This window comes from Callithrix jacchus, chromosome 12 (genome assembly GCF_049354715.1).
Source record: "Callithrix jacchus isolate 240 chromosome 12, calJac240_pri, whole genome shotgun sequence".
NCBI classification, from domain to species: domain Eukaryota; kingdom Metazoa; phylum Chordata; class Mammalia; order Primates; family Cebidae; genus Callithrix; species Callithrix jacchus.
The window spans coordinates 103,717,447-103,731,291 of record NC_133513.1 but is presented as its reverse complement, the minus strand read 5'-3'; the positions used below and the strand labels follow the sequence as shown (position 1 = coordinate 103,731,291).

Genomic DNA, 13,845 nt, shown 5'->3' with positions numbered 1-13,845 from the left:
TTCATGGGAACCTCACAGCATTTCTAAGGTGGAGCAAGTGCGACTCTGGGTATTACTAGACAGATTTGTGTAAGGGGAACACTGATACCAAGACTTGGATGAAATCCTATGGCCAGTAGACAGAGCCAGCCTTGGACAGGATGGGTTTCCCCTCTACTCTTCCCAGCCAAAATGAGTTAAAAGTGCTCATTACTCAAGCGCAGCCACGGTGACTTCATATGTACTCGACAGTTCCCAAATCGTTTCTTATATTATCTATCTCATTTGATCCTTACAAGGGCAGGACGATACTGTTTCTACCCCAAGCCTTGCTCCCACTGTCTGGTGCCGGCCACTGAACCAGAAGCCTGGGCTGCGGGGCTGCATGGGATGCTCTGAGATTTGAGGAATCATCAAAACAATAAATTACACAAGCTGGGTGAAAACCCAGTTGTCTACTCTCTTCCAAAGGCATTATTGTTCCCCCTTAAGGAAACAGAGCCTCAGAGAAGTAAGGTGACTTGCCTGGAGACACACAGCTGGTGGTTCCAGGAGTAGGACTTGAACTTAGGTCCCTAGAGCTAAGCCCATAGGAAAGGGTCTCTGGCTCAATGGGCAGCACTGGAGGGAGGGAAAGAGGCCTGGGACAGACTGCAGAATGTCCTGCCTGTGTCTCTCTGCTCCCCACCCACTCCCCGCTTACAGAGGGGCTCGGCTGATGCCATCTCTTCCATCCCAGGTTGGAGTCAATCCACAAGCCCTGGCCCCTGCCCACCTGACACCCAATCCAGCTTCCCCCATCGGGATCACAGTTCCTCCCCCAGTGCCTGGAGTGGATCTCAGGGCAGGGTTGTCAGCACAGAGGTACCTCCATGACCCACACCCCCATCAGGACACAAGGTCATGTTACCAGGAATCTGACCTCAAAGGACAGGCCTTACTGAATCTAGCCATTGCAGTCTCCTGGGACCAACCTCAAGCTGCCATTGACCTGGGCATGGCACTGAGCAAACAGAGCCCAGAGAGAGAAACCACAAAATTCTGTTTCACCAAAATGTGGGCTTCCAGAGAGGCACTCTCTCCAAGCGTTTCTCCTATTCAACATCACAAATCAACAGAAGCCTGGGCTCAGGCAAGCCTCACCACCTTGCTTTTCCACTTACTCCCCAGAGCCTGAGAGCTGCAATTCATGCCTTGCTGGCCTGAGGTTTTGCATGCCAACACGTAGAGGGGACAGCACGTGGAGACGTGCTCTTGTGAGCTTGTGTTCATTCCCAGGAGAAGAGAAAAAGAGGCTGCAGCAACTCACACCACTAAAACAAAGGCACACAAACGCCTGCCCTCCAGCAGGGCTCAGACAGATGCAAGTCGTTTTACAGTCAGTTTCCCTCCCACTCCCCTTCCTCCTGCCCAGGGGAGAAGAAGAGAAGCCAGATGGGGGGCAGGGGGTAGGGTGGTGGAGCAAAACAATTGAAACTCCAGAGAGAAAAGGAGCTGTCACCACTGGTGAAAAAGGACAGATGAAGCTTAGGAGCTTTGGAGGACTAAAGTGTGTATTATAGAGACAGAGCAAAACTAAAAACAAACAAACAAACAAAAACATTATACAGCACTAACCATTTCCTCAAGATGCCAATAACTGCTATGGTACATAGTTCTTACTTTCACACACTTTCTGATTCAAATTTCAAAATTATTCTTTCATAGGAAATGGTCCACTTCAATAAAAAATCTAATCGTTTTTTAAAAAAAAAAAGCTCAAACTAAGCCAGTGCTGAATGCTAGAAAGTCCAGGAATGCCTTCAATTTTAAGGCTTTGTGTCAGCTTCTTTTTTTTTTTTTTTTTTTTTTTTGAGACGGAGTTTCGCGCTTGTTACCCAGGCTGGAGTGCAATGGCGCGATCTCGGCTCACCGCAACCTCCGCCTCCTGGGTTCAGGCAATTCTCCTGCCTCAGCATCCTGAGTAGCTGGGATTACAGGCACGCGCCACCATGCCTAGCTAATTTTTTGTATTTTTAGTAGAGATGGGGTTTCACCATGTTGACCAGGATGGTCTCGATCTCTTGACCTCATGATCCACCCGCCTCGGCCTCAAAGTGCTGGGATTACAGGCTTGAGCCACCGCGCCCGGCCTGTGTCAGCTTCTTTAGTCATGTGTTTCAATACTAGATGAACTGGATTAAACGGCTCTTAACCTCTGTCTGGGGATTTTTTCTGAACGATACAAAGCCAGATCTGCGCCTCTAGACCCAGGCACAGCAGGTGATACTACAAATACTTGAGGACAACAATAACAATGGAGAAAATGTTTTGTTTTTTTTGAGATGGAGTCCTGCTCTGTCACCTAGGCTTGAGTGCAGTGGTGCAATCTCAGCTCACTGCAACCTCTGCCTCTCTGGTTCGAGCGATAGACCTGCCGCAGCCTCCCAAGTAGCTGGGACTACAGGCACACACCATTCATGAACCAATCTACAGCCGAAAAGTGGATGATCTCCTTGGCTGCCTGAGTCACATGCTCATCTCACCTCTGGTGGTGTCATCTTGGAAACTGGAGAGTTTGTGATTCCCAGATTGGAAAATTGGAAGGCACCAGGAATGAATGGGTCTGGACCTGAAAATCCTGCCAACCCTCTATTCTTTAAGTGAAAAAGATGTTAACGTCCTCTCAGTCTTTGGCACGTAAGGTGCATACTGAGCTGGAGGAACACGGTGAAGGGGAAAGCAACAAGCATTTCGGGGTGACTGGCACACAGAGAGGTGTTCAAGGCAGGGTATGGTGGCTCCCACCTGTAATCCCAGCACTTTGGCCACCTGGAATTCCAGAACTTTAGGTGACCAATGCAGAAAGACCACTTGGGGCCAGGAGTTCAAGGCTGTAGTGAGCTACGATTGCACCACTGCATTGCAGCCTGGTTGGCTCAAATAAACAAATAAATGAACTAATATTCATTTTCATTAATTTCTGGAGAAAATGTTTCTATACTTACATTTGTCCCCGCAGAAGCCAAAGGAAACGTGGGACTTGACTGAGCAAAGGACCTTGCTGGAATGGGCGCATATGATGTTCCAAGATTTGAGGCATAATCTAAATGATGAAACACAAATTAGATGAAAGCCCAACACATAACATCGAAAGTCACTATTAGGACATAAGCAGGCATAGGAAACAGAACATTTCCCCTTTATATATATATATATATATATTTTTTTTTTTTTTTTTTTTTTTGAGACGGGAGTTTAGCTCTTGTTACCCAGGCTGGAGTGCAATGGTGATCGGCTCATCACAACCTCCACCTCCTGGGTTCAGGCAATTCTCCTGCCTCAGCCTCCTGAGTAGCTGGGATTACAGGCATGCACCACCATGCCCAGCTAATTTTTTGTATTTTTAGTAGAGACAGCGTTTCACCATGTTGACCAGGATGGTCTCGATCTCTTGACCTCATGATCCACCCGCCTCGGCTTCCCAAAGTGCTGGGATTACAGGTGTAAGCCACTGCGCCCGGCCCCCTTCACATATTATTAGTGTTCGGCATGACTTTACCTCTGGACATGTTGATAATCAGCAAAGCTTTATGTCTAAAGTATCTCAGAGAATACGGATGGGCCCAGAATACATAAGAAGGGGACATCAAGGAAGTCCTTGCCATTAAAGACAGGACATAATATGCCTGTGGGAAGCCCATCTCTGCTTCAAGCTGCTGACGTGCAGGGCCTTGCTCACCTTCGCTCCCAGCAGGGTGATAAACAGCTGTGCTGTTAGGAGAAGCACACAGTGTTCCCTCTGCCGAACCAAGAATACACCGGATGCCAGCACTGGAGAGGGCGAAAAAGGGAAACCAGCTCCTCAATAAGGTAAACAAAGAATTAGCATATGACCCAGAAATTCCACTCCTAGTTACAGACCCCCAAATAGCTGAAAACAGGTGTTCAAACAAAAACTGTACCCAAATGTTCCTGGCAGCACTATTCACAATAGTCAAAAGGTGGAAACAATCCAAATGTCCATCAAAAGATGAATGGATAAACAAGAATGTGATATATACATGTAATGGAATATTGTTCAGCCACAGAAAGGCTGTACATATTACAGTATGGATGGATGCACCTTGAAAATGTTATGCCAAGTAAAAAAAAAGCCAGTCATAAAAGACCACATATCATATGATCCCATTTACAGGAATGTCCAGAACGGGCAAATCCACAAGAGACAGAAAGCAGATGGGTGGTTGCCAGGGGCTGGCTTAGGGGGAATGGGGCATGGTTGCTTAATGAGTATGGGCTTTCCTTCTGGAATAAGGAAAATGTTCGGGAACTAGAGAGTGGTAACACTTGCACAATCTTGTGGATGTGCTAAATGCCACTGAATTGTATACTTCAAAATATTTTAAATAGTGAGTCCTATGTGAACTTACTACAGTGAAAAAAATGAAAGCCATAAAAGGGAGGCACGCGCACACACACACACACACACACACACACACACACTCTCTCTCTCTCTCTCTCTCTCTCTCTCTTCCCGCCTTGCCCCAATGTTTTCTGCTCAACGTTTACCCCCAGGGATGCTGTAATTTACTTGTTGATTTTGTTTGTCATCTCTCTAGCCCGTTAAGCTTAAGCTCCTTGAAGGGCAGACACTTTGCCTGTTTTGGTCTCTGCTATTGCCCCAGCACTCAAAACAGCATGTGACACACGGTAAGTGCTCAATGAATATGTGTTGAGCCTGTGCATGGGCCTGTTCTGAACAGCACTTACTTTTCAGAGAAGACCAGGCATTTCTGAGCGTGCAGCTTCCCTTTCACATGCAGCTCCCAGTCCTAGGTCAGAAGGAAAGAAGTCACCAAAGTAGACCTGAGTCCATGGGAGGGCAAAGGAGGAACACAGAGTCCTGGCCAGGCAGGGAGCACATAGCCCCCAGACGCTGGACCACCCCTGCGGACACATCCCCCAACCTGCCACCTCTCCTTCCTCGGCTCCTCTCGCTGTTCCTGCCTCCCCATCTAGCCTTTGTTCCATCGGCCCCCCATCCACACATCTCATGCCCATCTTGAACAGGAGCCTGGACTCACAAGTTGGATTCCCTCTACCCCTCTCAATGGATGCTTGCATCCACCACCACCCAACACCCACCTCCCACCCCTTCCCCTTTTTCCCAGGAAGTCCCCACCTATTTCATAGGGAGAATCTGGTAGGTAGACTCACAGTGACTTATAAAACCTTAGAAAAGGTTCACAAGAGACAAAATCCTTGAATACCTCCCAGTGTCAGCTAGTCCCCTCCCAAGACTGGAGGACAGAGGACATGTCCCATCTGAGGCACAGGGATACATTTGGATGATGTGACCCAGACAGATGCGCACAACATGCTGCGGTGTGACTCACACTCTGTAAGGACATTATTACATTATTATGCTTTTGGACAGGACGGGAGATGGGAGGTGGGGCAGCCCCGTGCTTAAGTGATGCAGGCTCTGGAAGGGTCAGGCCCACATTGGAATCTCCACTCTGCCACTTTCAAGCTGGGGAGGTGATGCGGGGAGGGGCTGAGAAAGTCATTTCATCTCTCTGGGCCTCAGTTTTCTCATCTATAAAATGAAAATCATAATAATATCTATCTCACATGAGTTACTGCTGGCACACAGAAAGGGTTTAATATATGGTAATTGGTATACTTTTTATGGCTTCAAAATATTTCACTGCATCTGCAATACATTTTTTGGGGAAAATTATACTATCATACACCTCTGTGTGCAGAAACTCAAAGCATTTTCCAACCACCGGGAAGGTGTCATGAGGCTCTATCTCCATTCTGCAGATGGGGAAGCCAAGCCTCTCTAGAATAATTTGTCTAGGTTCCAAGTGAGAAGTCATCTGTTCTCCAATCCAAAATTCTGCTCTTTTTCCTTTCTAACTCACTACAATATGGGTACTTAAGGGGCAGTAGCTTCCAGGCATACAACAGCAGAAAAGCCCTCCACGGGGAGGCAGGAAACTCGAGTTCCTGAACCCCGTCTCTGCAACCCAGCTGGGATCCTTTGCTCCCCCACTCAGCCTCAGCTTTCTCATCTATAAAAAGTGTGTAAGGATTTCTGACTCACCTTCAAGCAAGGGACTGGTCCTGAAACATTTCTGAAATTCCTTTGGGTCCTAATTTCTCTGATTTTAATCGAGAATACTGATGGCAAAATTCTGTTATCCCAATGCAACCGTTCCTTGCCCACTGGCAGCATGCGTTGGGTCGTGGGGAAAAGCCTGCCCGGGCTCCTAGCTGTGGCTCCCAGCCTGTCTTGGACAACTCACCTTCAAATCAAACACCTTCTTGTCACAGAGGCTACAGATATGCGGCAAGTGGAGGGGGGCCACACCATGAAAGTCGTTCAGCTCTTGAGCCTGCAGGGGCCGCGCAGATAGCAAGGCCTGTTCCTCCTTGGCCCTCCGCCCAGCACTGATAAAACCCTGTTTGCTGTTGTTAAGCCGACCCCCGAAGGAAGGAGTCGTCCTGTCTGAGGTTGGTTCCTCAGGGTCGTACAGCTCATAGGGCTGGCTGCGGGATGGAGGCCACATGGCACTTGCTGTAAGATCAGGCTTGCTCTGGCCCGAGAATCCATGGGGGCTCTCCCATTGGCTGTTTGTGCCCTGCAGCAATGGCCCGACCTCGCTTTTCAGGCCCCCAGCCTGCTCAGCTGGAAATCCACCAGCCACATGTGACCCTTGGGAGTTGGGTCCATAAAAATCTTTGGAAAAAGCAGCTTGACCATCTTGCCCTGTGTGACCGTAGTGCCCTTCATAAGTCACACCACCTGAGGCTGAGGCCGAGGCTGGCAGGAAGCTGGGCTGACCATCTGTTTCAGGGCCATATGTCTGGCCAGAGCCGGCTTTGCCATATTCATAGAATCCTGCTGTTGCCGGAGCAGGCCCAGTCTTCCCAATGCCCAAGATGACTGCTGGCTGGCCAGGGGTCTGAGGCATCACCCCAGTGAAAGGATGCATCACCACGGCATTGGGGGGCTGGCTGGGAAGGTTCATGGAGGGTCCTGGGCCTCGCGTCTGGCTGGGGGGTGAAAAGGCAATTGCATTAGAGGGAAACCGGGTGCTGGGTACAGTTGCAGCGTGTTGGGGCACCCCAGCATGGCCATGAGGGGCACTGATCACAGACGGATGCCTCAGTTGATTGAAGAGAGGCTGGGACATGGCCACTTTGGAGAGGACTTGGTTCAGGACTGTGGCAGCCGCAGTGTTGTTGGTGACAGCTGTCTGTGCCAGCTTCAGCCGGTGGAGGGTGAGCTGGGCCTGCAGTTGAGCCAGTTGGAGGCTGGCAGGTGAAGGAAGCAGAGGGTTCGGGTTACTGACCGAGAACGGGTTCTTGTCCAGGAGCTTGGCGGCACTGCGGGAAGACAGAGGTCTAGATGCACAGCTGGTTTTCAACGAGGGGGGCATGGGACTGTTCTTCATTGTCTGTGCTCCCGCCTCCCACATAAACAAGACCTTCCCATACAGGTCCCACATACAAGTGAATCTGCAAAAACCTGTGCTCACACATACACATTATTTTAAAAAACTCCAATAGAAAAATGTTCAATCTCACTGGTAAGTAGAAACACAAACTAAAACCATTCAAAATGAATATTTGCCTAGCAAAATAGCAATTTTTTAAAATGGCACTCGGTATTGGAGAGAGAGTGGACTAGGCACAATGTCGATGATAAGCAACTCATACGGCTTTGTTAAAAGATCATCTGACAAAACACATTTATGAAGCCGTCGTCTTTGACCGAAGAATTCAATTCTATAACTCTCAACTGAGAAAATGAGCTCAAATGCAGACAAAAATTGATACCCAAAGATGCCCAATACTATATTATTTAAGAGTTCAAAGTTGAAAATTACAAATATCCAACAATAGGGAGATGAAATTTGAGCTGAGGAAATTATAATACAGCAACATAATAAAATATTAAGTAACAATTTAGTACTGGTGTTTACATTTCTAGTTTATTATGCAACATTTAGGACATTCAAAAAAGGGTACCCAGCAGCACGCTTAAGACGGAAAATATTCCAACATCATAATCCTCCCTTGGTTACCAGCTCTCCCCACCTCACCCTTCCCCATCATTGCCAATGGCAAACGCTATCTTGAATTTGCCAAGGTCTCTGTTACAGAAAACAAAAACAAAATCACTTTAAGGACATGAAAAGATCTATATGCTCTAACGTTAAGTGAAAAGTGCAGGCTTCACACTTGCAGAGTGAATCATGTTTACATTTGTGCCAAACACATTTTCATCCTTGTCCTCATTTCACATTCAAAAGCAACATGAATTGTCTTCCTATGTGAATACAGGAACAAACAAATTCAGCATCTCCTATACTCTCACAACACGAATCATTTCTGACACGAGATGTGTGGGAGGTTTTCTCCACATACCCCCAAGCAAGCAACCAGTTCTGCAGTGGACACCAGCTGCATGTCCTCCAATTCAATTCTGATACTATCTACCTGGAGAAAGGGTCAGATCCCACAGGTTGATGGCTCAGCCCCACAACACTGTCCCCCAACTTGGGATGTCAATCACAAGCCCCAGGTTGTTTTACTCTAATGAAATCAGAGTTAGACTAATTTGCTAGACAGGCTCCCAGAACTCAGGGAGACACAGTCTTACTGGCTTATTAGAAAGGACATATGAAAAGGATACCAATGAACACCAGATGGAAGAGGTGCATGGGGCAAAATGTGTGGGAAGGGGCGCAGAGCTCCCCTGTCCTCCCGGGCACTCCCCTCTCCAGGAACCTCCACACGTCCCAGTCTTTCCTGGGTTTTTATGGAGGTTTCATTACACAGGCATAATTGATTAAATTATTGGCCATTGGTGATCAACTCTACCTTCAGCTCCTCTCCCCTTCCCTGAGGTTAGGGGTGGGGCTGAAAGTCCCAACCCTCGTTCCTGCCATGGTCCTTCCAGTAACCAGACACCATCCTAAAGAGACCTAAGGGACTGCCAGACATGTGTCAACTCATTAGCATACAAAAAGATATTTACATGATTCCAAAGACTTCTGGAGCTGCATGCTAGGAAACTTGATGAAGACCAAATATCATAATATCAGTTTCCTTCAACTGAGCTCTCAAACCCAACTAACATAAGGAATCACCAAAAAATCACCAGTCAAAGAATCTGAATCTGAGGTGGTGGCAGTGGCAGACTCTCACTGAATCTTACTGTAGAAAGGGTGTCCGTCTGACACGTGTCTTTCATGTGACCTCTATTGGTTAGTTATGGTGGTTTCTGGACCAAAACTCAGCGTGCATGGTCTGGAAACTGGATAGACTTTCCCAGAACGTCTGGGATATGTGGTCACCACAGGCAGGGCTCTTTGGTTAAGACCATATTTTCCAGGTTTTAAATTCCCCTCTGAAAAGTGAGTGTCATCAGGAAATATGTTCAGGATGTTGAAGAACTGGAACTCTAGGACATTCGAATGGGAAGAAGGGGACTGGAAAAATGGAAATTGAGGTTGCCATGGACAATGCATGCTGTACAGTAAGCATGCTTAGGCAGTGTGGGGTAGACGAGGCATAACAGGGACACCTTAGTCTCTGCTATCACAGGCTCTGTTCAGTAAAAATCCAACGACAATGAAACAAAAATGAGAGAGGCTCAGTGATAGCTCAGGTGGGGAGGAAAAGGCAGATGTGGCAACGACATGGGCTGCCACACTGTCTCATTGGAAGGGAGTTCCCAGAACATCAGGCACACTCACATTTCAACGTAAGTACAAAGCACATTCGAGAACCAGATAAAAATGCCTTTGTAATTCTCTCCCATTTGCATGAAAAATAAAAAATTGCCTATAAGTTCTTAAAAAGTGACACCACCTTCCCCAGCCAGCAGCCCTGCTATGCTCCAAAGACAGAACAGGCTGACACATTTCAAAACACGGGGGAAGGGGGCGCTCACGGTTAAAGGTAGGTACAGCCCTGTTCTTCTCTGGGGAGTCGTGCTGGCTGCAAAGGAGCCTTAGGGTCCCTGGGTGGCCCCGCACAAATTCAACAGCAGCAGAATGGGGAGGCACCGATGTCTATGTCGGCACGAACACGGAAGGAAGAGGAGGATGGATGGTCAAGAGTCTGATGATAGATTTCGACTTGTGTAGTATTAAGTAGCTGAGCTTTAGAAGAGCAATTAAGCTTAACTCAAAACCCTGCCCACACAGGCCAACTCTTCCTCCCAGGTTTGTCTATCATGCAGCCTGTCCTTGCTAACAAGGCGATAATGAGGTGCCAAGTTGGTTTCCATGACCAGAGTAAGACAAGGTTGGTTTTGTTTTTCCCAGAGAAGTCAGCTGTATTTTCTAAAATTGCATTCTGGGCCGGAGGGAGCTCTGAGTAGAGATTCCCCTTACCCCTGAAAGGACACGTGAGAAAGAGCTATCTTTCCAACTAGGAAAGCCAGCCACGCTGGGTATTTGCAGGTCAGCCATGGGAAACCTGTCCTTTTCAGAGTATGACCTAGGTTACAGAAGTTAACCCATTCAGATTCTGCACAAAATAAGAAAACTAACCAGGTCTTCTTCCTAATTTTTGCTTTGGCTAGCAAATTTTCATTGTCCGCAACTTTAGTCAACTTTGAGTAGAAGTAATTTCACATGAATCATCAGAGCTGAGCACCTATTTTGATCCAAACACCTAGAAGAAAAAATATATCATACTATTTTTAAGCCCTAAAATTCTTAGCTTGTAATAGTTAATAAACTAAAATTCAGGTGCATATAGTGATCATATTTCTGAACCAAAAATTGGGGTGCATGATCTGATACCCCTGGGGGCTGGGCCTGTTGTCCCTGCTGTCTTCGCACTCCTCGGTTTGTGACTTTTACATCACTTAGCACATCCCGCACGTTGGGTTAAAAATAATTGCGTGCGTGCCTTTCTACTCCGTTAGACATAAGTCCCACAAGAGAACGGAGTACGCCTTGGAGAATCTTGTATTTCCTCAGCACACTGCTTCCCACTTGGTGGGCACAAAGTAATTGCCATGAATAAAATGAAGAAGGAAGACAGTGGGTGTGGCTCATAAGAACCTGGTGGCTTTGAGGTGACATGGAAACCTCTTTTATGAGTACACAATTCGGTGGATAAAGACCCCAAAACAGCTCAAAAAGGACAATCTAAATACACCCAAGAAGCAAATAAATTTTGCTGTTGTAAATAACTAAACCTATAAGCAGGTACAAAGTCATCTTCCTAAGGGACTATCTATAATTCCCTACTCCAAAGCAGGAGCTTCAGTACACTCTTTCTCTAAGTCCACGTTTTGAAATTGAGTGAATAGTCCCTACAGTAGGCTGAATAATGATCCCCTGAAAATCTTCTCATTCTAACCCACAGAGGCTGTGAATGTTACCTTACATGGTAAAAGGAGACTTTGTAGATGTGATTGAATTAAATATCTTGAGATGGGAAGATTATCTGAATTTAATTGGGTATGCCCAGTGTAATCACAGGAGTCCTTCTAAGATGGAGGAAGGAGGATCAGAGTCGACGAGAAGATATAAGGGTGGAAACAGAAGTCAGGAAGGAGAGAAGATGCTTTGCGGCTGGTTTAAAGATGGAGGAAGGGGCCATGAGCCAAAGAAATGGAGGCCACCTCTTAGAAACTAGGAGACACAAGGAAAAAGATTGTCCCTTAGAGCCTCCAGAAGGAACTAACACTTTCGCTGTAGTCCAGTGAGGCTGGTTTTGGACTTCTGGCCTCTAGAACTGTAAGATAATATACTTATGTTGTTATAAGCTATAAAATTTGTAGCAATTACAGCAGCAATAGAAAACCAACACAATTCCCAAGACAATTACATGCCAAAGCAGCTTCGGCTAGAGAGGCAGTGGTAGGTGTGGGGGCTGACTGGATCTTGCTGCTATGAGTTGATCCCCCCAGAGTACAGACCATCTGACCAAACATCCAAAGACCCTTTGGGAATTTAGTTAGGGGCCAATTCTGTACAAATAGGGGCCCTTGCAATGTGTCTCAGACCTGGCCAGTCTAAGAACCACATCCCCCTGGACACAGTGATTGGCTCTGATCCTTTGATTCTCTGTCATGCCAAGGCTGCTAAATTGTTATTAAGCCATCACTTAATGAGAGCCTGCTTGAGAATAAAGCCAACTCAGAAGATGCTGGCCTGAAGACGGGGTACAGGCAGCTCCTTGATGACCTCCTAGAAACGCCTTGAGCCAGCTTCTCCTGAATCTACGCCGGACTTTTATGGACACAAAGCGATGGATTTCCTTTATTTGCTTAAAGAACGTCAACCTACATAAACCACTGCATTTAACCATCATTTAAAGACGATTCTTTTCTGTGGCCCACATTGACTTGAAGGTTCCTGGTCACCCTCCAGTTTCCTCTGCAGGAGTGGACTGACTGTGAGGACCCAGTAGTTGGAGCTACAGGGTCACTATCATCATCGTAGGGAGGAAAGAGGATTAGAAGATAAAGAGTGGGCAACTGCTAAGAGAGGAGGGAGCAGGCATGGGAATGGGGGTTTGAGGGATCTACTTGGTGAACCAAGACTTAAGGGGCTGTGGAATGACACAACTGGAGTGCAGCAGAGTGAATGTACATAGATGCATCAGCAGGCTCCCTCCTGGTAATGTCCAGCCATCCAGAAGCCGGAACCAGAGAACCACGGCCCGGAGCATGGTCGTGCCTAAACTGATGCAAGCAGCCACATTTGCAATAAGCACAATATCTTCCAAGATAACCAGTTCAGGAATCCAAATTCATTTCCAGTGCAACTGGCTGAGTGGTGAATGTGCCATTTCTTCTTTTGTGCTAAAATAGAGAAAGTAATCAAGATGAGAGGGCTCATGCCCAGGCACGAAAATGTTTTTCAGGTTTGACCACACTATAAAGGTGTGGCCAAATACATGCAATGCTCAAGGTCAGATCTTTAGAGTTGAGAATTTATGGTCTTCCCATGTCTTTATGACACATTCCGCAAGTGTCAACAGAGGAAAGACTTCAAGCAAAGAGAGGATTAAGGTCAACTTAACTAATGAGAACGACATTATACTTTTCCTTCCTTCTGAGCCTTTTTTTTTCTTTAAACTATTCCTTATTTTTGGTCTTGTAGGTGGGAATTTCTTTTTTAACATTTGTCTTTTCTAGATCAAAAATTCTCAGCTTGCTATAATGATTCCAGAAGCTAGGTCAGGACACAAACCAGAGGGGGCAGTCCCTGAATGCCAGGTTACAAAGGTGACAGTGATAACACAGCAGTCATACTGGGGGTAAAGTTCAAACTCTAGCTAATTATCACAAATTTTAAGAGCAAGGTGAGGCCTTAGAGACAATTTAGTTTACCTTCTCATTCTACAGACAAAAAAAAAAAAAAAAAAAAGTGAAAGCCAATGAAGTTGGTGTCCTGTGTGAATCAGCCCAAGTCACAAGCCTAGACAGAGAAGAGTTGGGGCTGAAATGCAGGTCTCCTCCACTGTCAGGGCTGACAGAGTGGCTATGGTGTGATACATGCCTATCAACATATACCAGGTGAATTTCTCTTTGCAAAGAGAAGAGTGAGGCCACACACTGTGTGGATGATGCTCTTTCTTGATAACAATAGTGCTACTGGATCTTCACCAGCTTGGCCTCTGTGACTAATTTAGAGTTTACTGGGTCAGTGCTGCCATTCTGTATTTGGGCCTTAGCCATAACGTTACCATACGATGATTCATATCACCTAACACCTCTTGGACTGATTCAAAACAGCAATAATAATCCAATCATCTCTCTTTTGTTTTGTGTTTTTCAGTTGCTGTGTTAATAAGTGTTCTCACTTCATTAGCTCTCTCATCTCCACAACAACATAT

General features: G+C 46.4%; 1 protein-coding gene across 9 annotated transcripts in view; it reads right to left on the bottom strand.

Moving 5' to 3' along the window:
* RBM20 (RNA binding motif protein 20) overlaps nt 1-13,845 on the bottom strand; it is a 207,810-nt gene that overhangs the window by 51,275 nt on the left and 142,690 nt on the right. For 6 of the 9 annotated variants that reach the window (XM_035269060.3, XM_002756592.6, XM_054243310.2 and 3 more), the window contains exons 2-5: nt 6,276-7,359; nt 4,732-4,793; nt 3,701-3,792; nt 2,967-3,064 (exon numbers count right to left, since the gene is read on the bottom strand). In XM_035269060.3, coding sequence (XP_035124951.1) covers nt 2,967-3,064; nt 3,701-3,792; nt 4,732-4,793; nt 6,276-7,359 — 1,336 coding nt within the window. The remainder of the gene's footprint in view (nt 1-2,966; nt 3,065-3,700; nt 3,793-4,731; nt 4,794-6,275; nt 7,360-13,845) is intronic. The other 3 variants (XM_017979305.3, XM_078346483.1, XM_078346484.1) reach the window with 1 other exon arrangement.